This window comes from Notamacropus eugenii, chromosome 1 (assembly GCF_028372415.1).
Source record: "Notamacropus eugenii isolate mMacEug1 chromosome 1, mMacEug1.pri_v2, whole genome shotgun sequence".
NCBI classification, from domain to species: domain Eukaryota; kingdom Metazoa; phylum Chordata; class Mammalia; order Diprotodontia; family Macropodidae; genus Notamacropus; species Notamacropus eugenii.
The window spans coordinates 41,526,093-41,542,353 of record NC_092872.1 but is presented as its reverse complement, the minus strand read 5'-3'; the positions used below and the strand labels follow the sequence as shown (position 1 = coordinate 41,542,353).

General features: G+C 33.5%; 1 protein-coding gene across 7 annotated transcripts in view; it reads right to left on the bottom strand.

Moving 5' to 3' along the window:
- RFX3 (regulatory factor X3) overlaps positions 1-16,261 on the bottom strand; it is a 330,189-nt gene that overhangs the window by 80,543 nt on the left and 233,385 nt on the right. For 6 of the 7 annotated variants that reach the window (XM_072597449.1, XM_072597443.1, XM_072597457.1 and 3 more), the window contains exon 5: positions 10,828-10,902. The exons of the other annotated variant lie outside the window; for it this stretch is intronic. In XM_072597449.1, the coding sequence (XP_072453550.1) occupies positions 10,828-10,902 (75 nt within the window). The remainder of the gene's footprint in view (positions 1-10,827; positions 10,903-16,261) is intronic. 7 annotated transcript variants of the gene reach the window in all.

Sequence of the window (16,261 nt, the reverse complement as noted above, 5' to 3'; positions counted from 1 at the left end):
AGGGATTTGAGATTAGACTTGGAATGTGAATTTAAATTTGAAACTTAATATGGTACAAGTTTCAGACTTTTAAAAAGAAAACATTCAGTATGATTTTTTTCAGGTTTCCTTCCTATAGTAAATTTTCTTAGTAGACGACTGTGCTGACTGAATGCCATTTTATTAGGCTGATGCACATGTACATATATATTAAAATACATACATTATGTGCAAAAAATGAATATATGACCAGACTTAGTTTTTGTACAGAATAAACATAATAAAGACAACTCAGGAGAAGCCTAGGTAAGGTTGATAATTAGATAATGGTGATAACTAAATTTTGCATGGGGTTCATAGTTTAAGCTCCTCCACCTATAATATTTCATATAATCATTTCAAAGCTCCTATGAAGAAGGGCAGGAGCTGTTACTCCTATCTTATAAATAAGGAAACTAGGGCTCACAAAGCTACTTAGCAGCAATATAAAGACTAGAACCCATGTCTTATCTCAGGACAAGTTCAGTGTTCTTTACAGTGTAGGAAGGTGCTATGGAGTAGACTAAACACAAATACATTTCAGTAACTAACGTATGACATGAAAGTGGCAAAGCCAGCATAAAAACTCTTCTGATGGCTTCTGGTCACACAGTCATTCCACCATAAAACTCACCTTAGGACCATAGGATCACAGACTTAAAGGTAGAAGGGACATTGTATGTCATCAAGTCCAACCACTTCATTTTACAAATGCAGAAACTGAGGCCTTAAGTGACTCAGGTAGTAACAGTAATTGATGGAGGTGGGATTTGAATACAATTCTGATTCTAAATCCAGAGTCCTCTCCACCATGAGACCTCCTCAGCAAAAAAGCTGGCTTATTTACTAGGCCCCAAAGAAAATTGTTCTTTCTTATAATTATTTAACAGGCAAAAATAAGTATTTGGTAATTTAGCATATATCATCCTAATGAACTGGTAACATACATTTAGTCTCTTTAATAGACTCAGAAATATTTGTACATCTTTTCATAAATATTTAGACCTTTACAAATATATGAGAAAAAAGAAAATTTGTGTATTTTGAATTTTATTTTATTATCATTATTACAGGTGTTACTAATAGCTTGAATTACTCATAAAATTTCTCACTTGTGACAGTTGTAATAATTTTGCCCAAGGCATTCTAATGCTTTCCTAAATGTCATCTGATTGACTCTCCTATAAACAACGATATTCATCCATAATTTAGATGGCAGCAGCAAGAATGTGATAGATAAGTAGTAATTCTAGTTATGTGAAGTTCAAACTAACATCTCTTTCCTTGGTTTTGTTTTTGAAATCAAAAATTCTACTTATATGACTGCACCTGAATCAGACTTGCCTTAAGTTTTATTTTGGTCCAATCTGTTTCAGGTCATCTATATAGTTAAACTGGGCTATTTCCATAGGGTTCAGAAAGCTATAGTGACCAAAATTTTTGGTCTCTTTTCAATTAGGCTCCATATATAAGCACAGTTGATTGGCTTGCCTTTTGTTAGCATTCTTCTAGTAAATATAGAAGGTATATTTGCTATCTGCATAATGATTCATAATAGAGTATAAATGAAGCAGAGGAGAAAAAATATTTGACAAAGCAAATACATGAAGTTATAGTCCTGTTTAACTGAGTAGTGGCAATGTGAGACACACAGAAAATCAACAAAGCAAAAGGGAAGAAGTTTGATTCAGGGGATTATAAGATCTATTTTCCATACAAATTAATAAATATTTTAAGGGAAGCCCTGAGGGATAGAATCTCAACAAAAAGGGGTAAAAAAATGCAAGAATCCTGAGCAAATTTACTGGGAATAGCTGGGGAAAAAGTCCTAAGGTTACATATGAGAAGCTTAAAGTTGAAAGGATAAATTTTAAAAGATACTAGGAAAAGTTTAATTGATACAACTGCCTTACATCCCAAACTGCACAAATATTTTTAGGATGTTTAAATGAACATGATATCAAATACTTTTACTGCTGCAGGAAGCCAAACTAAAATAATCTGTTCAATCCAAAACATAAATGCAATTATTTCTATTAACTTCCTTAATTTTATATTTGTCTTCTGGCCAGATTTAATTAGTTGACATGAAGATATACTCCTGAAAATTTTATTTGCATTAGTTTCTCATGAAGATTTCCTTTTAGCTTTAAAATAAATCATCTGAGGAAATCAAAAGAACAATAAATTTTGATAATTACAACAAGCAAATTTTATAAAATATTTGATTCACCAGTAATGCTGCAAAAGATTGTTAGGATAGTAACAAATTTTATTCCATGAAATCAGATAACCAATGCTTGTTACCTCATGCTTAACTTTAAAATAGTTTAGAGTTAAAGGCTATCTCCACATAAACAAAACAGAGAATACTATCCAAATAATTCATAACAAAAATAGGCATTTGCTGGAAAGATTCACATAATAATTGGGTATTGGGAGTTAAAATTATCTACATGAGTGCCTCATTTCCAATTTACATTAGTCATAGCCACCAAAGAATTGCCACCAAGTGAATATTTAACGGTCAATTAGGTTTTTTCAGTCATAGTAATAATGATCCCCACAAACAGAATGGATCAGTTGTGTGGTAAAACAGAAATGGCTGTTCAGATGGTCAAAAAAACTATCAATCACTACAACTTGATTATTTTCTGACATACATGTTTAATATGCACAAAATACACATATGTACATGCATATACATATACATGTATACACATATTTTATCCAAAGATCATATGTATATTGTATACATATATTATGTGTATATATGTATATATCCAGAGAATATGTATGTGTGTGTATGTGTGTGCGTGTGTGTGTATGTGATGTCTTGATAGGTAGTTGCCACCTAAGAGTAGATTTGCATGTCCTTCAAAGAATATTTCTACAAGTCCCAATTCCATTTTCTTCCTTCATAATAAATGACAAAATCTTGGCAATTAGGTTCTAACTGGGATTTGGTTACAGTCATGAGGATATCCCTCAAATTCACTAGCTGTTATTTTGTTGAATACATCTTTGTTGTCTTCCATTAATAGAGGGGTTCTTTAATCCTTTTTATGTGGAAGAGCTATTTTTCATTTCCTTTGAGTCATATATGCTCACTCAGAGATGGAGTAAGAGCAGGTAGCACAGTTCCTGCCAAAAGTAGGGGAGGAGATCTTGCTTTCCTCCCCTCACACTTGACAATCCCAGAAAATTACTAGAAAGGGAAGGGGTGAGAAAACTGAGGAGGACAGTTGTCAGACATTTAGTAACTACCAAGTAATAATTGAATATTTAGCAGTAGATAGTAATCTACCTATTGGAAATGCCTATTTTTTAAAGGTACAGTCAGGATCCACAAACATCATGAAATTGCAAATTAGGTCTTTGGGTTCCAAAATATAATTTGTAAAAGTTTTTATTTTATTTTGAGAGTAACATGAACAGTCAAGGGATTGTTTCAAATCACTGATTAAGCAATTAGAGTCTATTGTGCTAATAAAAACAATTTTAAAGATACCTAGAGGTATACTTGAGACTTTTGGACATATTATTCTTACATTAAATTTTACTTTAAATGGAACATAGTCATAAAATGAGGATCACAGAGTAGATCCAGGAAAACCTTGGAGTCCAATTCCTCATTTTACAAATGAGAAAACAGCTACAGAGAGTCCAAGGTCACACAGCCAGTAAGCAGCAGAGTAAGGATCTGAATCCAAGTCCTTTCCCTCCAAATCAAAATCTTTCACCCTGCCCTCCTTGTTTTTAATTTTATTATTAAATAAATTTAGTTCTTTGGGCTTTTTTCCCTTTAATAAAAACTAAGCTTACCCGGTTATGGAATTTTACAAATGTCTTTTAAATTACTTGTTTATAAGTATGACTTAAAAACCCATAAAATATACCATAGGAAACTTTTAACCTTTACCTTGGTTTATAAAAACCTGATTAGTCTGCTAATGAACAGACATAAGCATATCTAAGGGTGGAAACCAAGATAATTACAAATTGCAACCTTTGCATTTAATCTGTGTTAATCAGGATAGATTAAGGAAGGTGAAATTTTTCCATTTTTCCCAAAGGGAAAAACTGATTGACAAATAAAAAAATGCATTTCCCAATTAATTTCTAGATGTAACATTTGGAACTTTTTTCCCAGATGAATTATAACCTATTTGGATTCATTTTCAGTGCCGATTACTAATGATATACATTTTGACAGACCTGATTTCAGTCATAACTTATATTTACAATGCTGGCATAGCAAAATCAAAGAGGAACATAAAACAAAGATTTTTGCTTTAGGCTGGGTATATTTCAGTGGCAAAAGGCACAAGATGATCATTTACTGAATTATAAATAGGAAAGAAAATAAATGTCCCTATGGCTTTTTAAAAATTAAATTAAATTTTAAGATATCTACAATTCAAAAATAATTACAATAAGCTATGACAAATTTAAACCATTTTCAAATATGCATTTATGCAATCTACGTTGTCCATACATTGGCAAAAAACCTTCCACTATTAGCAAAGCTGAATATTTACAACTAAGAATAAATATAAAGAAAAATGTAAAACAGTAAAACTGCCTTTAGTTTAGATAAAACGCTATTTAAACAGATTGCAAATCCCTTAGCCACATGATCTTTGTAGTAAAAAAAATGAGAAACTAAATTAGGAGCGAAATAAAAATCCATTAAAATAATGAAACCATTTGAAGGTCAGGACTTTTTAATGCTAAGCAATAAGACAGTATCCCAGGAAACTATGAGAGAGGTAGCTATGAATTAAAAGGATTTTTTTTTTAAATCAGTAGAGATCTCTTAATCATAAATTATACTTATAATGAACTTATGTTTTGAAAACAAAAAACTGATCTTTTCAGAAAACTATATATATATATAGTAAATGAGGAAGAGTCTGTATGACCATATGTTAATCCTTTTAATTACAAAGAATATAAGGAAGTGACCCTTTCAGCACCATTCCTGAATGAACTTGAATATAAAAAGATATATTATTCTTATGAAAGAACACAAAGGAGGTTGAGTTGTATGATTTGCATCCTATATTAAAATAGATGTCCCTCACCTCTCCCAACTCTTTAACTTACATATTAGACTAAATTCTACAGAGATACAAAATTTAATATTCCTTAATGGTATCAGAGATGAACATTATTTGACATTACTAAGCTCAACCAGGTACTATGTACAACTTGCACGGGATGAATTAGCCAGGTTCTATACATGGTTCCATTTTACACTGATATTTCATCATAGCATTATGAAATAGTAATACTTAAGGACTGCATTTCAATGCACATGTCGGAGTGGGGATAAAGATGGGTAAGTGCCTATCCCACTCTCACAGTAATTAAAAGAAATAGAGGTTAAAAAAGTGATCAGGAAGCTAGTAAAATTCTAGTGTGATGAAGACAATGGGTTATTATTTTATTTAGGCAGATTATATACCCTATTATCTAGGGCAGGGGTTTGTAACCTGGGGTCTGCAAACTTAATTTTTTTTGATAACTACATTTCAATATGATTTTTAAATTTTGTAATTCTATATATTTTATTTTATGCACTTATGAACATTCTGAGAAAGAACCAATAGTCTTCACCAGACTGCTAAGTGATCTACAACGTAAAAATGTTAAGATCTCTTCATTTAAATCTTTGTTTCTAAGCAGTCTTCCAAAGTACATTTCTTCATGTGAAAACGCAGATGGTCCTTCAATCACAAACAAATAATTTTCAAATGATGCTGTCCCCACTCTTTGTTAATCAGAGCCCTTCTCTCTATAACAGGAATTTTTAACCTAAAGTCCAAAGATCCCCCAATATGTTTGTAGACAGATTTCAGGGTGTCTGTCAACTTGGATGGGAAAAACTTATTCTTCTTTTCACTAACTTTTGGTTTCTTTTGTAATCCTACATATTTTATGCATTTAAAAACATTATTCTGAAAAAAAGGTCCCTAGGCTTTAGCTGACTGGTGAAAGGATCATAACACTGCCTTATTGGTGCTCACCTCCAGGAAAGGTAATCTCTGACAGAGCTGCCCTAACTTACGTACTCCCACTTGCAGTTGCTGGAATCCAAGATTAAGACTCATCAATGTAATTATACTCTTTACTAGAGTTGGTATGGAATAGAGGGCAGGAATTCTTTCTTGTTGCTAGTTATAGTCAAGAGCTCCTCATCGCTGTTATAACAGCCCACAGTAGCTATAACAGCGAAACTGTTATAACGGGATATTGATCATTTGGTTCTAACTCTGTAGTTTAGCTGTACTACATATTACATAATCATCTGCAATATAGGACTAGGCTTAGGAACTTAAACCATTATTTACAGCATTGTTTACATGGTAATGTGTGTATCCAAATAATCAATTCACAAAATTGTGGAACACATTCTGTTCTTAATTGGGGACTGTCTGTATTTGAATCATTATTCCTTCCATTAACATATATAGAGCACTTTGCTTGTTTTCTTAAGAAAAAAAAAACAACTTGAGTACTCAAGTACTTTGGTGCTAATTTGCTAATGGTGCTAATTTAGAGTTGTGTTTTTCTTTAAAATAACCTTCAAATATCAAAAAAAAAAAATGAAGTTGTAACCTCTTCACATAATCACAACATATTATAAAAATCATAATTTTTTTGAAAATGACTTTAAGATAGCTCATTTATAATTGGCTGCTTTGATAATTCAAGGTGGAAAAGTATGATGAAGATTATTGGTATTCAGATGACAAAGGGCTGATTCATAACTGTTGTGATGTTCCTTAGAGTTTGATTCAAAGGTTATAAAAAATATAGTCACCAGTATATTAAATAAAAACATTTCAAAATCAAATTTATCACTCCCTATTTTAATAAAGAGATAAAAACATAAAGATGAATCAAAATGTGGCAACAGTTTTAATTAGAAAGTATAATTTCATGGGTTTCTGTGAAATTAAGTTTAATCTTCAAAAGGAGGTGGGCTGGTCATGATGATTCAAGTATGAGTGATAAGAGTTGGGCAACCTGAGTGTTTTGATATCCACAAAATATTAGAATAACTAGAGGAATGGCTACCTGAGATGAGAACATGTAGGGAAAGGTGGGACCTGCACCACGTGAGGATGCAGCTACACAAATAACTAAGGTCACATAGTAAAGGGGATAACATGGATGGAAAGCAATGATCCCATAAACTAAGATTCAAGTCTTTATCTCTGGGTTTCTTTTAGCTGGTCTATTTGGTCCTTTGTATAAGTTCTAGTTGATTTCTAAGTGCTAAAGGAATCATATAAACCTTTGTGAATTTAATTAGTTTTTAGTTGAATGGAAAATTTCTAGAGAAAAATTGGAAAAGTATTAAATGAATTTCACTGGGTGGAAATTTACTTTCATAAGCTTTGGTTCTTATGACATGAAGATGGGTAGCTCATCTCTAAGGTTACTTTTAACTTTATGTCCTACCATCTATTTTATTTACTAAGAAGTAATCTCTTCTTCCTATATGAAAAATAGCCTGGGGAGCAATATCATGGAAAAGAGAACTGGATTTGAACTCAGGAATATCTGGGTTTGCATTGAAGGCTTAGTTACTTCTTACCTGTGTGACTTTGGCCATGTCACTTGAAATCATCTAGAATTGGAAGGAACCTGAAAGGACATCTAGCCAATCCCCTTATTTTACAGATAAGAAAATTGAGAAAGGAGAGTAACCAACTTGGGTTGAAGGGCACACATAGCAAGCCCTAGAGGCTGGATTTAAACTGATTCCTCTCTCCAGAGCCAGTACCTTTTTTATTGGGCCTCAGTTTTCCATATAGAAAATGAGGGAGTTGGAATACATGATTTCCAAAGTTCCTTCCAGCTTTATCCTATGATCATACAACTAGCTTTTTCTCCCTAAAGCCACATATGAGGTGACAAGGAGGATGCCTTTCTATGGAAATTAAGTAATTGGGGAACTAATACCTTGCTAGACAGAACAGTTTCCCTAAGTCAAAATCTTTAGTTAAAAAAAAGAACTGAATTTATCACCTTATGAATTCAATTAACTTAAATTTATGCTATGTGCCTTTTTACATATAATAAAGAATACCAGTAAGTTAATTTACTGAACATCTAAAAGTTAATGGTTTCAAAAATCTTTTCACTAGAAATTTTCCACTCAATTGAAAACCAATTAAGTTTACAAATCTATAAAACCTTTAACAGTTGGGTGTTACTCAAAATTTATTCAAAGAACTGATTCAAATTTCTTAAACATATTTAAAATTAGGAGTATCATTAATCTCCAAGGGGCAAAAGAAAGAAAAAGAGGTTTTATTCTTACAAGATTGGGAACATTCTGAAGATCGCTAAAATTAACAGGGGTGCTTCTAGTAGGGCATTTGTCCGTGAGCATGGTTATATATGTAACTGATGAACAGTATCTGTTTACATTGTTACACTAAATCCTGCTGGCAAATCAACTATGTTCCCAAAGAACTCTACTTTAGGTATGGTTATAAGTAAATTTATGGAATTTGAAGATATCATAGGTAAGACTTAGGAGAGAAAAAATTATCAGTACATTTGCAAGTATTTACAACCATTGTTTCTACCCGCTAAGAAAGCCACTGGCACTGAAAAGTAACATGAATGATTATGATTTTTTCCATGCTAGGTAATAAACAATCTGAAGACACAGTGAGAAACATTTGTCTGCTGTTTATGCTGCTTCATTCACACCTTCATTAACATTAATTATTTCTTCAAGCATTCTACAAGAGAAAATTTCAAAAACAACATATTTGAAAAATTTAAACAAACCAACAGTTAAAAACACACAAATATGCTCTCATACGTACATTATTGTTTATTAAAACTCCCAAATGAAAAAGGTAATAAAATAGAATTCAAATTTAAATATATGCAGTGTCACATATATGAATTAACCAGGTAAAAATAAAATCTGAATGGAATTTTACTGTGGGACAAAGAGCCTAAACATTTGCAGAGTAAAAAGTTAATAGTTAAGTTTAAGAGTTAAAAGTTGATTTTGATGGATTCTCATGTTCCTATATATTTTTTTCCCCACAAGGACAATGAAAATTCCACAAATTTTATGTCACAAGGTCAAAATACAAATAGTTTACTCTTATCTTCCTCTCTGCTAATAGTATCTTGCAAATTGCCTTTAACATAACAATATACAGGTACAGATTTCAACAAAAATACAAAAAGAAAAATTGTGATATATAGAAGATATTTTTCACTTAAATCTCCACAAAGGGACACTATACACACATTACCAACATCTTAGGATGACCTCAAAAAAAGAGGAGCCATGGAATATATACTATTATTTTTCCTCAATGCTTATGTCACTCTTTCACCAAATTAATTTCTTCTAAATTACAGTCATTATCCACACCTCCTAACCTGTTTATTATGAATCTTTGCCCCATTCACATTAAGACAACTTAAAACTTTCTCATTTAAGCAGAAGTACATCAGAACAAATGAAGAGATCTACTATAGTTTTGAAACATTAACTAAAAATTTTCAGAATTTTTTTTCTTTTATCTTCATTCAGTTCATAAAAAGAATCTCAATTTCACCTTAATGGATCTTCTCATACTATGTGTTAAAACCTCTGCATATAAAGCAAAGGTATAACTTTCATAAAATGAAACTATACTAAATTGGATAATTCAAATGATCAAATCCACATAAAAATTTTAACCTCTCCTCTTCTCTCCTTTCCTTTCCTCACTTCTATATTACAATATAGGATTTTTTAGTTAAAGATTGGGGAAAGGAAGAAAAAGGGAATCACCTAAATATTCTAAATAACTTTACTCCTGAATATAGGATATTGGTATTATATAATCAAAGGAGAGAACTTGTTTTCCTAAAAATTTATTGCTATAAATTTAACAGAATGTCCATTTAAAATAAACTTTTTATCCATGTTAAAAAATCTATTTAATCTATTCAGAAAACACCTTCTAAAAGCATTTTAAAGCACTGTATATGAAAGATTACAAATATCTGAGTATAAGTTAATAAAATTTCATATAAAATTATTAGTTTACTAATTTGTAAAATTTGTCTCAGTGCCTTCCACACTTACCAGTTATGTTGTAACTGATAACAATGAGCACTAGTGGCCTAAAAAATATAGTTCTCATTCTGTTTTCTTAACTTCAGTTCAAAACATGGCATTCTCACACACTCTGTACTTCCTTTATCTTCTCTCCTTTATCTTCCTTCTTTCTCTCTTTCCTCTTTATTAGGAGACTAGTTTCAATTCTTTATAGACCCGGGACCTTCAAGGCTGCACAAATGGACACAGATGTCTGACAGCACCTTACTTGCATCTCTATGACATTTAAAAGTATTTTGCTGGCTCTACCATTAAGCTGCTTTAAAAAACCGAATTGTTACTTATATACATCAGGAGAAAGTAGATTGTCTACTTATACCACAAATCAATACAGATTTAGATGTTTTCTCCATGGTAAATCCAAATCAAAGATAAGATTTCCAAATTCCCTACTAGCTACTTTTACATAAATATAAAATTACTAAATTTAAAATGTGTTAAGTTTTTATCCAAAAGGTTTTATCAAAGCCTAATTAAGAGACCCCAAGGTCTCTAGTTTTGAGATACTTTGCTAAACCAAGAATGATGTAAAGATTGTAAGTGGCTGAGAAAGGAAGGTTAAGAAGCAAAATAAATAAAACAAGCATTTAGAGGCAAGCTAAACATGCAGAACAAGCAAAGAAGTTAGTGTACATGAAGAAGAGGCAACTTACATGGCTGTTGAGAAGAGAGCTTCTGTGAGTGGACAGACCGTCAGACTTTTGCAGCGTCTCAATCGCCATTTCAATCTGATAATAGATGTCATTAAAAAAAGGGCTCAAGACAAGATAGTAATAAAAGGCTGACCAGAGAAATTTTGATAGGTTTGTTCAAGTTCAATTTTTTGCTTCAAAATTGACTAATGAATAGGTTTCACTTAAAAAAAGTATTTTTCCTCCTCCCTCCACCCCTACCCCACTCCTGGTGGATAAGCCCCCTCACAAAAGGAAACTACAGTGAATATTCTTTAATTACAATCAGAATATAGTCCTGAGAACCCCAGTGTATTTTTCCAAGGTTATGAGAAAACATTCTTGACTTTCACAATTCAAAGACACAGATGTGGAACAGAAACTATTCTTTTTTTTTTTTTTTTTTTGTATCTTCCCACTAAGAGAATATTCAATATTTGTTCTCTTTTGCCATGAAAGGAAAATGTTATTGCAGATCCTGCATTTAAGGTATTATAGTATTTTAATGCTAATGTGCAAAGACATCTTTGCAAATGTTCAAAGAGATACTCCACCCACCCTCTTTTGGTTTTGCCTTACAGGGTGGGTTCTTCCAAAATATCATTAGCATGAACTAATATGCTATAACTGTATTATGTCTTACCCTACAGAGCATATGTATCTCATTCTATCATGGGGTGATGGTGACACAGACACAGCAGAAATGACAGTAGAAATGACATATAAAAGAAAAACAATATAGAGCCAACAGAGGCAGTGTTATCAGAGAAACTGTCTTTCCATTTGAAATCACTGCCACATTAGTAAGAAATCATTTTTACACATAATAGGTATGAATAAATATGACTCTTTGTCTTGGTAAATTTACACTATCTTTTACCTAATGAAATTCTTGAGTGACTTCTACCTCCTGCTTTAAGATGACCAGTTTCAAAATGTCAAGTGACATTTAGGCCATGTAATTAAGAAGGAAAAACCAATTTCATCTTTGTAACAATCTGATGAAATTTAAGGTTGGAATCAGGAAAACATGGATTTAAGTTCTGTCCGTGATGCAAGTGTGAGTACTGGCATTACTTAAACTTTCAGTGGTATTCAATATTACAAAAGACTATAATTATAGAGGGGCTGCTGATAAGCGGGTTTGGAGGAGTTCCCATACCTCAAAAGTTCCACATTACTGATGAAATCACAGGTCTGCCCCCAAATTCTCCATGATGAACAGGTATGACAAATACTTTAATGATAATTTGTATAAATTAGATGATTCATTTGAACATACACTGGAAACTACAAAATGCTGCAAAATGTATGCTGTCATTATGATAATACTTTTAATAATTTTGAATATAGAAATAGAGCATATTTTGAAATTCTCATAAATTTCTTGTGAAAATATGTGGAATGGCAGACAATAGCATAATATCAAGGTTTTGTTTTCTCTTTTAAATGTCCAGAGTAAGCACCCAAGGGGGCTCTGGTAGCATTTGCATCCCCTCTACTATCTATCCATCTGTAAACTGGCCAGCTATGCCATTTCTTTAATAAACCTTGATACAGTATTAACATGCAAGAAAAAGGGAGACTGCTTACTTTCAACACACACTGATGTAGATAACTTTGTTTTCTCTGTGATAAATCAATGCCAGCAAAAGATTTTGCTTTAAAGACCTCAAGTAAGGGGAAACCTGCTCTCCCAGGTTTCTCTCACAACTATGCAATTATGGTAGGTAGCACAGGCTTTATTTTATAGATGAGTAAACTGAGGCTGACAGAGGATAGTTATTTGCACAGTTACACAACTGGTAAATCTTGAAGTCATTCAACATTGTCTCTTGATTTCAAATCTAGCTATGATTTCTATGCCATGCTTCAGTAAGCATTTCTGTTGTCCCATAAAGGATGCTTTCTGGTGCCACTGTTCTCATTCTAGGCTCTACTTTTACAAAGGTAAATAAAAGATCCCCAATGGTTTATCCATGGTACATTAACCAAAAAGGAAAGCTAAACCACATTTTTGAAATACAGCAATTTTATCTCTACTTCTCAAAAACTTATTCTTAAAAAATAATTTATCAACTATTTTAAACACAAAAAGTATGCTTTATAACTATTTACGTGAAGTGTTCATTGCAATTCATCTGTTACTATTCATGTCCATTTGAGCTTTTTTTCCCATTCATCTTATGTCCATTTGTAGACTTTTTTTTAGTTTATCCTCTGATCTGGTTCTGTTTTCTTCAATTTACAATATTCCACCTATAAGTCTTCACAGATTTTTTATACTCCTCATAATTATGTTACTCTCATTATACATTTTCATTATAGTGAGAGATCAAAATTTATTGTTATTTCCCATTTGTGCCTAGTTGCTTCCAGTTTTTTCTCACTAACAAATAATGCTGCTGCTATGAAAATTTTTGAGTAGAAATTACTTTTCTTTTGGATAATACTCTTCTTGGATATTTCCAATGATGACAATACTGCTGGGTCAAGCAGAATGACTTTTTGGGTAACCTTTTCAGTGTGCTGTCAGCATGCTCTCTAAACAGATCCTGCCAACTGGCAATTCTAGCAGCCATGTACAAGATTTGGCATCCTCCCCCCTCCTACCTGGGAAGTTGATAATGCAAGCACTCGCAACATCTGATCAGGCTCTGTCTTTCTGGTGAGGTGAGGTGAGTAAATCTATAGTTCCATAAATTAAGGGCCCAGTCACCAGGATGTTGAGTAGAAGACTGCTTAGAACATTCTCTTCTCCTACTGCCCAACCTGCTGCCTCACTCCCATTTTAGCCTTTTGCCTCCTTTCTATGCCCCTAATCTGACTGTCCCATCCCCTCCTATTGTGTCCTATGGAGCACCTTTCTATTGCTAAGAAACAGCCTATCTTATTAGATCTCTTTCTCTTGAACTCCTTTCAGCTCCACAAAATCATAGAAAACTGGCTCCTCTTAGAAGAGACTGCAACCCTGCCCACCCTCTCCCATACAGAATGCTTCTTTGGTGCCCCAGGAGGAGGTATCTTGCTCCTCCCAGTCACTTCAAGACCTTCCCACTGTTACCAACGCATGTACTCCTCCGTCATTTCCTTTCCTTTTTTGCATTCAATACCTGGCTCACACTCTCCTACTCTCTATCTCAGCCCCTGCCCAACAAGCATGTTGAAGTCCCCTAAACACAACTCATCAACCTCCTCAGCACCCTTGTGATCTGTATCTTCATTCCACCTCAAACACAAGAAGAGTCATTCTCTTGACCTTATCACTTCTCCTAAGTGTTTCATTTTTATTACGAAAAACTCTGAAATTCTTACGTCTGACCATAACTTCCTGTTCTTTTATTTCTCTTTATGTCTCATACCTCCTAAACTTATTGTCCATTCTCATCAAAACCCCCAGTCATTCTCCATTTCCCCTCTTCATGCCTTTCCTTCTTACTTAGTCCACTTAGTCCAGCAACCCTGCTCAGGCTTTATTTTTCTTCCTTTTAAATTCTGATGCAATAATTAACCAGTTCAACTTCCTGCTGATCCATATATCTTTGAATTCTTTGTCCTATAAACATTTGGAAGCCTTTCTCAAATTTCAATCCTGGTTTCCTTACTCTTTGCCTTTTCCACTCCTACTCATGTGGTATAAAATAGTGCTCGAGCAAATCATTCACCCCTGACAACTAGGTCTAGTACAAAACTATTTCATTCAATCTCAATGGATCCCTCATTGCTTTACAGCCATAATTTTACTCTTCAATTTACTTCTTAAAATCTCCTATCCTCCATGGCATCTATTCAAAACCTCTTTTTTTCCCCCTGAAAGTCACCTATATTACCCTCTCCATCCTCCTCAGCAGAGGACCTCACTTCATATTTTATCAAGAAAATGTAGGTTATTTGTTTAGGGCTCCTTCTTCTCCTTAGTTCTCTACTGCAAATTCCTTCAATATCTTTCCGGACTCTTTTCTCCTTAGTTCCAGTCATGGACAAGAGGCAATCTTTCTGTTTAGAGTTTACACAAGCTTCACACAGTTGTCAAACTGATGTGCCTAAAGCACAGATCTCCCAATGTCACCATCTGGTTCAAGAAGCCTTAATGACTCCCTACTGCCTCTAGCAAAATATTCAAATGCCTCCAAGCATTTAAAGCCCTTTGTGATCTGGCTCCCATCTCTTTCCAAACTAATCTCATACTGATCTTCCTCAAATACTCTATATTCCAGGCAGCTAGGTTGCACTTAGTGGTGGACCTGGAGTAAGAAAGACTTGAGTTTCAAATCTGACCTGCCACTTACTTTATGTGTGACCCTGGGTAAGTCACTTTCACCTTTATGTGAAATGATGATAATAAGTACCTATCTTGCATTTTTTGAGAGGATTAAATAAGATATTTATTTGTACTGAACTTTGAAAATCTAACATACTATATAAATGCTAAATAATCTTAGCTATTATGATCTATGTTCTAGATAAAGCTACTACTTGCTTCTCTCCAGTTAGGAAATTTCATCTGCATTTTTGCAGACAGTCTGTCATGTCTGAGATGCTCATATCTTTACCTCTAAATCCCTACCTGTCTTTAAGCACAGATGAGATGCTATCTCCTATAAGTGGTCTTTCTTCATCTTCCCATTCGTAACGTTCTCTGACTCTCTCCCCACCACAAAATAAAATATTTTTCCTTTACTCTGAATGTGTTTGTATATATGAAGTAATGTGGCATACTGGAAAAATAATTGGTTCTGGCTGGAGTCTGGAAGACCTGACATCAAAGCCCATCTCTGACTAATATACACTAGCAGTAACCCTAGTAAAATGCTTGACCACCAGCCAGTATAAACTAAGGTTTCTTGAACTTTTTCTACTCATGACCCCTTTTCACATTTTCCTGGGCAGCACTGTGTAGCCTGAGGGCAAATGTAGTGCAAAGTGCCTGTGCTTTGTGTTCAGAACCAAGGCTGCAGTGAAGTTGCATGATGCAACACAGGCAAGAGCTGCCAGAAACACCTCAGATTCATTACACATTTAATTTTTAATTAATTTTTGATCATTGTTTTTACTGTTGCCAATTGTTTTATGATCCACAGTTTATGAAGTACTAGACTATAAACAACAGGCAATGCTCTCACATTAGTGCTTCAGCATGGTTGCTGAAAAGCATTGGTAGCAATTGCATTGACCCCTATAGTTTACATATATCTATCTATGTACATATAGTCCCTTATTTCCCCTCCCCTAAAGTTACTTCTTCCAGGACAGGGATTTGTTTTTGTCATATTCCCATTACCTAACACAGTACCTGGTACATATTAGGTCTGCAAGAATATTTGTTGAATTCAATGCATGTGTAACTCATTTTCCCCCTACATTTCTACTAGGATGGAATTAATTTTTGCCATTGTCATGGGTAAGGAGTGGTACC